Raw genomic sequence first — 9,419 nt, 5'->3', positions numbered from 1 at the left:
GGAGTAGCAGGAGGGACATCTTTGTAGTGATGGAATAGCTCTCCACCATGATTTGGGTGGTGGTTACAGGAATCTACACTGGGGATAAAATGGCACAGACTTATACACACACGTTGCACCTAGTCAAATTCCTGATTTTGTATTGTACCATGATTAAGTAAGACATAATGGGAGAAACTAGGTGAAAGATACAATTTCCTGTGTGCTATAATTATTTTTGAAAATAGAGAAACAATGAAAGTAAATCCTGTTTTGCCTTGGGTAGCTATGACCCTGTGGAAAAGCCCAATATTCAAATTTACACATAAGCAAGACCTGGGGCAAGAGAAAGGCGGCAGGGAGTGGGCAGCAAGGGAGGTGTTTCCCGCGCGCTGCGGGCGGGAGGCGGCGTCCGCACGGCCGACTTGCAGCCCCCGCCCTTGTTTTCCCCGCGCCGCGGGAGGCTGCAGAGCCAGAGGCGCCGGACCCTCGCGCGGCGCCCCTGCGTCCCCGACGGCCGCCTAAAGCCCTCGCCTTAGGGAGGAGCAGGGAAGAACTTTCTTTGAACCGCGAACATTTTTGGTCATTGGGGCGGTCTCCCATGCTTGGGCTTCCCGCCTTTTGATTGCGGGTTTGATCTGCGCCGTTCTCCTCACCCCGCAGCTCCCTGAGCGCAGCCGGGAGCCCTCGCGCGCGCGAGTGCGGGCAGAAGCTGTCCGGGCGCCGGGGGCTCCGGGGCGCGCGGCATGCAGTCTCTCAACATCTCCCGGGAGCAGTTCTCCCGGCTTCTGCGGGACCACAACCTGACGCGGGAGCAGTTCATCGCGCTGTACCGGCTGCGGCCGCTCGTCTACACCCCCGAGCTACCCGGGCGAGCCAAACTGGCCTTCGTGCTCACCGGCGTGCTCATCTTCGCCCTGGCGCTCTTTGGCAACGCGCTGGTGGTCTACGTGGTGACCCGCAGCAAGGCCATGCGCACCGTCACCAACATCTTCATCTGCTCCTTGGCACTCAGCGACCTGCTCATCGCCTTCTTCTGTATCCCGGTCACTATGCTCCAGAACATCTCCGACACCTGGCTGGGGGGTGAGTCCGAGCTGCTTTTTCTCCCTTAATCCCCAGGTTCCGGGGTACCCTCCTCCCCACCTCAGCAGCCCCACATTCACACCCTCTCTTCCTACTTCCTCACCTTGTGCTCTCTACCGAATGAATCCAGTGTCCTTTCCTAGAACTTCCTCACTTGCCCCCATTTGGAGATAAGTTTTTTTGCCACTTTTGATTCCATCCACCGTCTGTTCTTGTAGTTTAGCGATGGAGTTTAGGGAAACGCTTAGGAAAGGCAGTAAGGTTAGGAGTCCACGCGTCTCCAGTTACTTCGGCTCCCTTTTCCTTAATTACCAGGATTCTTTCTATTTAAAAAAAATAAAAGTACGATAAAGTATTTAAAATAACAACCCCCAGATCACTTCAATCCCTCAACCTCCATGCTCCCTCCCCAGTTGCCTGAGTGGCTTCCAGACAGGTATTTGTTCTCCAAGCAATATATGTGGGCTTAAAACTTTTTAAAAAGAAATATAATAAATACATTTGCAGGAAAAAAAATACCTTAGACTAGTCCTTCCTTTTAAAAACTGGATTAACAGATTTACAGCACGGTAAAGGAACACAGAAAACATAACTCATTCATGAAGGAGAAGAGATTTAATTTCTCCTTCTTCCTGAAGGGGAGTGGAAATGGCAGAGAAGCCATTCGGAGTCACTGAGTTGGGAGTAGTGATGGTGAGCTGTATTCTCACCAGTGCTTATGGTGTACGGTGGGGGAGGAAGCACTGGCTATATCCCCATTGTCATGGGAGGCTGTATTTTTGTGATCACATCAAATCTTAGAAAGTGGTTGGAATTATATAAAGAATGTGAGAGAAATGGGTCATTATGCTGTCAAACCCTGTCATTTCCACCCCTTTGCTAATTCCTTTTAATTTCATGGAGGGTGTTTCTTTCATGCCACTATTACCAACTTGAGATCTCCAATTTATTTCACTGGTGCATTGCTTTTTTTTCCCTCTAATTTGCACTGAGTTTATTGTTAGTGAATCAAGGATGCTAAAATCTTTGATTGCCGTCTCATCTGTAGTGCAAATATTTCCAAAAATGCTACACTTTAGAGTACATGGAATTAGCCTGAAAGTGACACATAATACAGAAAATTATGAGTTGATTTATATAGATTATAGACTTTGTATGTGCTCTAAGGACACCATTGCACTTGGGTATTTTAAAGTTGCCCAGTGGAACTAGCTCCATAAAATTAATGGGAAGACTTTTGATTATCATATATAACTTATTTTTGGAGAAAAAGGCACAGGAGTTTTCATACCCAACTTCTTGTGAAGACACACTTATGAAGCCTGTTTGTATTGCTGCATGATTGTAGCTCCATTTGTAAAGATGAACATAAATAGCTAAGCAAGTGGGATCGTATACTGGGAATCAAAAGACCTGGGTTACTATTTTGGCTCTAACACATGTTAATCCAACCTGTCTGGGTCTCAGTTTTTCAATAAATATTAGGAATTCTAGAAGGCTGGAAGTGGAATGAGGCAGCTGTTTAGCCCCTCGCTGTATTGCAGAAGGATGTGTGGGGAAGCCTGAACATTCACCATCCCTCCTGAGGACTTAGGCGGACACTGCAAAGGTTTTTATCAAACTGTTTTCCTTACTTCCTAGTTCATGGAGGACATTTCATTTCAGTTTCTAAATGCTGAAAAGGGGTAATACATTGCTAAAGTATTTTACAGGGTTCGTTTAGGAATCAAGTGTATTAGTAAAAGTGCTTTGAAAAAAATTGATCATTCCATGTAAGGTATTAATTCTGTTAAGAAGTGTTTCATTGGAGGTGGCATATGTTTGTTTGGGACCAGATTTATAGAATAAATATTCTTATAAATCAAGTAAGCAACACCAAATGGAAGTTCAGGGGTAAGGAAAGAGCTTGCAGAGGTAGTGGAGATACAAAGCAAATTAACTTGTCCTTAATAAGATAGGATGGTAATTGCAAAATTCCCTTGACAAATTAACAAAAGAGTTCAAAGGCATGTAATCTAAGAGTAGAAAATTAAGCCACAATTTATTATTTCTTGAAGCTATTGAGGATGCCAATCATGGTAAAGCCACTGGTAATACAAGATGAATAAAGCTCATCTATGCTTTTGTGGACCTCAGAGAACAGAAATACTCCAAAACGTGCACAAATAGAATTTGATAGAAGAGTGTCTCCTTTGCTACGGGAGCATGAAAGAGTCAGGAAGGCTTCAACAGGGTGGAATGTTTGAGCTGGAACTTGAAGAATAAGTTAGACTGTTTTCAGCAGAGAAAGAAAGATGGATATGTTCTAGGGGTCAACCCAAAGTCTGGAGGAGAGAAAAAAAGGTAATTCCAAGAACACTACACTGTAAGGCATTTGAAGATTATACAGTTTGTATGTGGGGCATGGTAGGAAATGAGATAGAAAGGTAAATTAATGCAACTGGGGAGGAAAAGTTTATTAAAATTTTTATAAAACCTAAAATATGAATACTCAAATTCTTTAACCGGTAAAGTAGGAAACATAAACACCAGGAGGCAACAGTGGCAGAAGGAAGACTGTGCCTCCTTGAAGGGGAAGATTGCTGCAGGCAGGGGTGTGCCCGGTGTTGTTGCATCTTTTTTTGCTGCTGTAGTTATAGCTTTGTTATTATTTTATTTTCAGAGAAGCTGGGAATACAGATTTTTATCATATTGGCATTTAAATCAAATTTAGAAAGTTAAATGCAATTGAGTGAACAAAAACCTCTTTGTGGGTTTGGCGAAAAATAATTCATGAACTTCCAGTTTGTAACTTCTCTACAAAGCCTTTCTCTCAAACGTTTCTGGCAATGACTGTTTTTTTTTTCTTTTTCTTTTAGTTCACTCATCTCCCTTGCTAGGCACCAAAGCACCTACTGGGTCAGAGCCTACAATATGACAAGATCCTCAGGTGATTGATACGCACATGAAGGTCTGAGAAGCACCACTTTAAGTAAAGGTTTTCAGACCTGGCTGCACAGAGAATCTCCTGAGGGGAGTTTTTCAATGATCTGTGCCAGCAGCCATTCAGACTAGTCCACTCTGCCTCTGGAGCCAGCTTGTACTGACTTACACGGTCCATTGTGCACATCTCTACCCAGTTCCTCATTCAGGGACATCAGGTTGTTGGCTTGAAATTTGTCCTGGTGGGAGTATTTACACCGTGGAAATCTGCAACTACAAATTAGGCCTTAAAACACACACCCACTCAGTTGCTTTCCAGCATACCACTGAGGAAGGACACTGAGTTTCCTTTTGTACAGTGATGACACCATGAATGACAGATGAGACCAATGTATCCATAAACATTTAGTTTATGTACCTGAATTATACTCAAGTCAGGAGACACAACTGGTCCCTGGCATCCAAGTGCTGGCCAGCATAGAGACAAGCTGGTGCTCCATCCTCTGCATGCCTTTAATGCCATCCCAGCATCAACCATCTTTGATCTGCCAATTGACTCACCCTCACATTACTCCCCAGAACGTCTTCCAACATGGAGCTAGCTGGAATGGAGATTCTATTCCTCCAAGAATAACATGGAGCATGTGCTTATGACTTTTACCACTAATGCGAGGATGGAGTTGTGTTGCTGTAACAATTAGGAGTCAGATCTTGGAAGTCTGTCTTTATTCTACTCTTTGATCTTTTTGGTCTGATGCCAGTAATAAACTTGTGCATTGCACTCTTGGGGCCATGGAATCTACCTCTCCTCATCTTCATCCTGCTTCTCCTTATTTTGTCTCTTTCTTCCTTCTCCTTTCACCTCTTTCTTCAAAATATCTCAGTGTTCTTCTAGATTCACTGGCTGAGTATGTGTTGTATATTCTGGCTCAATTCAGCGCAGCAGGTTTTGTTTCTGAACAATGCCCCAGAACTCTTTGTTCTCTTCTCTAGGTTTCCATAAACTTCTTTCCTTCTTTCTTTAAGTTCTCCCTTTGGATGGTTCTCACACTTCCTCTTATTTTTTGAGTGCATGTCCACTGAAGCTTAGTATACAAACTCTTTTCTTTCATCATTCATTTCTGATGGAACAGTCAGGACTCTCCTTTCTTTGCTGTTGATTCGGAAACCAGTATCTAATCATTATCTTAAGCCATAGTCTCTCATCTGATCTGAAGGCCAGGTGTTACACATCGGCACCTTATCAGCACCCAACAATCTCTCATCCTAGCTTGTCCCTCTTTCAGGGTCTGAACTATTATTAATAGTACTATGAGTCATTCTTGTCCTCAGCATTTCCGTGGGGATGTGCAGTGCACACTGGGTACCAAAGTTGTTGAGAGAGCCGTGTCCTTGTGGAATAACCAGGCTTTAGTTAGAACAAGAAGGGTGAGGGCACATTCAAAGAAAAGTTGGAGAATGCAGGGGTTTCTGTTGCTCTCAGGGTTCCAGAGTGCACAGTGGAGAAAGCACAGTGGAAGTGTCGGGGTGGGGTGTTGCCTCAGATTATGGGATGTTCAGAGTCTGGATTGGGTCCAGGGGCAAGGGACTCATGGTGACTGAGGTAATTGTAAATTGCAGGCATGAGGATCATTAATTCTGAAGACCTCCCAGAAGGAGAAGGAAAATCAGTTCTAATTCTAGCCTCCTTTATGGCTCTCACTCAGCATTAATAAAGTGAGATGAGGAGTGCCTGAGGGAGGGCTGGAGTGATGGCCTTGCTGGGAGGCTACAGGCTCTGTGGCCACTTCAGTTTTGCTGGGGATGCATTAACAGCCAGGCAAAAGGATGGTCTCCCCAGGGACCCTCAGAACTGTGTGGCTCTTGCTGTTGTGGGCAGTGAAAAGAATCTTCTAATGGTGACTGGCAAAGTGACTAAAAACAATTCCTAAAAAGGGGCTCCAAAAACACTCTGAGTGATGGCAGCACACTGGGAAATGTGCACATTCACCTATACTCAGTCACTGCACGCAAAGACTACTCGGTTGGGTGAGGAAACGTAAACATTAATTTTCTCAGCAGCTGATCTGAAAATTACTCTAAGAGCATTGATTTTTAGTCTTGGCCATACATGGAATCAGCTGGGGAGTTTTTTACAAAAATGATGCCTGTCCCTACCCCTAACGGTTCTGATTTAATTGGTCCGAGTGTGGTATCCAGGTATCTGATTTTCGTTAAGTTCCCCAACAGAAAACATAATAATTGTCAGCTAAAATTGAGAACCACTGATGTAGTGTGAATTCTGACAGCACCAAGACTTAGGCCATTAGGAAGGTTAGAAGAAATAATGGGTGTAAAGTGCTTAAATAGAACAGTGCCTGCTTATGTAGCAGCACAAGTTAGATATGTATTATATTTTTAAAAAATAGCAATTGGAGTTAGAATACATGGAAAATGCAAAAACAGGTTGCATAAAATGGAGTCTAACATGGAACTCTGAGGCAATTCTTTTATTGTGTGCCCCTTATTACATTGTTACTAATGCCCTTAACCTTTGAGGAGTTTCCCAAGAAGGATTTGGAAAGAAGTCAGAGATGATGACTTCTTTGTTGGGTCATAAGATATACAGAGAAAGACCAGAAGAGTCATTCTCTTGGTTCTGGAGAATAGAACTCGAATTCTAACTTAGTACATCCGTTCACAAGGTTTTCGGTCCATTTTTCCTACAGTGCCAGGGGCTAGTATAAGTGGGTGACAGTCAGCAGGCTCCTAGACTTCATCAGAGCATCTCCCTTCTCTCTTTAGTAGATAGGGTTTTGCATAAGATTTCACATGAAAAACAAAAGGCTTTTACTGGAAGCAAGGACTGGGAGGGAGGAAAAGAAAGAACATTCACCATGCACAGCATGAAAAATTTAGGTGTGATTTTGGAGATTTTGGGCTGATAAGTTGTGAAATGAGTTAGTAGAGGAGGTTGTTGAACTGTTATTTAGTGAAAAGATCTTAATTCTTTGGACCAGTTCAGAGCAGAGGGATTACACTGGAACTTCTCCAAGTCTATTTTATTATTTGGTAAGTCGTTAGGAAAACATCACTTATATGTACTACAATTTTCCCTTTGCTGTAGCATTTCACACAGTTCAGAGTTCCTGGGATAAGCTTTAATATGGTGAAACTGATGTAAAATCAACAGTATTATGGAAATTTTAATAAATCTTTTAATAGGAATGATGAAAGCTATTGACAAAGAATAGTCTCATTAAAGAAGAGAAGGATGTAAGATAAAAGAAATGAAAGGAAGGCCCAACAGCAATAGTAGTTTGGAAATAAAGTAAAAAATTGTGCCATGGATGCTGGCCTCTGGGTGATCTTCCCTAGAATCAATTATGTACATACTTCAAAAAGAAAAGATGTCATGGGTCAAGAAAATCACTTAATTTTCTTGGGAGATGGGAGTGTAGATTTATTTAACAGCAACAGAATTTACATAAAAGGTTCTCTTTACTTAGGACAATTACATTTTACAGTTAAAATAAGGACATGACAGTATTTAGCAATGAGAAAGTTTGAAAAATTTTTATTGTGAGCTTAGAAGGCTTAAAAAGAATCCCCTTTTAAATTTTCTTTTCTAAAATGTAGCTCAGTATGTTCTTTGACCAGTTGTTGGTTTATTAGGATTCTTGTTTACAAACAGAGAAACCCAACTTAAACTTACTTAAGAAAAGAGGAGAATATTCTGCTTCATGGAACTAAAAAGCTGAGGGTTAGGTCGAGCTTCACACTCAGCTGGGTCTGTGTCTTCCAAAAATGACTCCAGGGCTTTGCCATTCTCCCTCTTTATACCCAGCTTCATTTGCTTTTATAATGGTTCCCAGAGCTATAAGCTCACATTTTCTTTAAAATTCCCTGTTTCAAATTAAGTGTGTATCTACAGATGAATGGAGAAACAAAATGTGTATATATGCACAATGGAATATTACTCAGCCATAAAAAGGAATGAAATTCTGGTAAATGAAATAAATCAGATGCAAAAAGACAAAATTTTATATAATTTGAGCTATCTAGAATGGGCAAATTCATAAGAGACAGAAAGTAGGTTAGACTTTATCAGGGGCTGAAGGGAAAGGGGAATGAGGAGTAATTACTTAACGGATACAATTTCTGTTTGCAGTTATGCAAACATTTTGGAAACAGTGGGGCTGGTTGCACAACATTGTGAATGTAATTAAATGCCACTGAATTTATATATTTAAAAAGGTCAAAATTGCAAATTTTATGTTATATATATTGTACCACAGTAAAAAAAAATTGGAATAAAATGAAACTCCGTATATCAGAAGATAAGAGAGGATCCTTCCTGTTAGCTGCAGAAAATTTTGGAAAATTATCGTTATCTTGGCATCATTCTCTTGCCCATAGAACCAATCACTGTGGCTCAATCTTTAAAATCCTCTGTTCAGGACTTAGTCATGTGGAAGTAGGGAGGGCTGGCTTCACCCCACCTGAGTGACTTGGACTGAATGAAGCACTCTGGGGAAATGCAGGGAGATAGTTCCACCATGGCATCCTGGCAACCTTACTCATCTCCACATAAGTCATGTAGGCAAGGCTTAATCACTGTCTGAACTGAGTTGTGGGAGAATGCCTGGAAATACCTCCAGTACCAGTTCAGCAAAAGCTTGGTGAGTAGCCACCGAGAGGCAGTTTCCTTCCCAGTCTCATGTGAGACGCACTGTTTGTCATCCAACTCCCAAATTTGGTTTCACTTGAGCACAGGACTTCCCACCATACTTGCACTTAAGGTCCAACTGTGGGCTTTCGTGTTCATCTGTCAGATTGCTTGGCTGTAGTTTGAGAGGAGTTCCTCCTCAGCAGAGAGACCCACTGCCCATGCTCTTGGTCATCTGGTTTGGGATCCTTCAGGTTTGGGATCTTCCTGTGGGGCTAGGGACACAGGGAGCCGACACCATGTTAATCCTGACTTCCTGTCTGTGTAAGTAATAAACTTCTTTGGGTCCTATTGACTAAATCTAGTAGGAACACCTCGGTACCCGTTAACCACCACATTGCTGCTTGGGAGTGCTTGGTGTTTGGCAGGATGTTCCTATGAAGGAGGACATGCAAGGCAGGTGCACATGCGTAATCAAGGTGCTCACATGTGTCTACTGGACTGAGTTCAACTTACAGGTACTGTAAGTTCCTTGAACACATGTTCTTTGTCTTTGATTTCTGTGATGTCCTCCCACAGGGCTTAAGCCCTAGAATAGGTTTTTCAGGATCAAGCTGAACCAGAGTTTTGAATAGTCTCTCCTACTTACCTCTCCTGGTCTTGGACGGATCTTGGCATCTTCTTCTGCTGCTCCCACTATGTTTACGCACTTGTTGATGGACCAGCCTCCATGCTGCTGCTTTCCCTTAGTGCTGGAGAAATGCATTCTCCCTCTGCTAAGGGA

The 9,419-nt window shown here is 42.5% G+C and overlaps 1 protein-coding gene across 1 annotated transcript in view; it reads left to right on the top strand.

The window, feature by feature from the left end:
- Positions 1–364: 364 nt before the first annotated feature.
- Positions 365–9,419, top strand: part of QRFPR (pyroglutamylated RFamide peptide receptor) — a 48,989-nt gene continuing 39,934 nt past the window's right edge. The window contains exon 1 of the mRNA XM_036922993.2: positions 365–1,065. Coding sequence (XP_036778888.2) covers positions 726–1,065 — 340 coding nt within the window. The 5' untranslated portion in view covers positions 365–725. The remainder of the gene's footprint in view (positions 1,066–9,419) is intronic.

The sequence above is a fragment of the Manis pentadactyla genome, chromosome 5, assembly GCF_030020395.1.
Source record: "Manis pentadactyla isolate mManPen7 chromosome 5, mManPen7.hap1, whole genome shotgun sequence".
NCBI classification, from domain to species: Eukaryota; Metazoa; Chordata; class Mammalia; order Pholidota; family Manidae; genus Manis; species Manis pentadactyla.
This window is presented reverse-complemented; position numbering and strand designations above follow the sequence as displayed.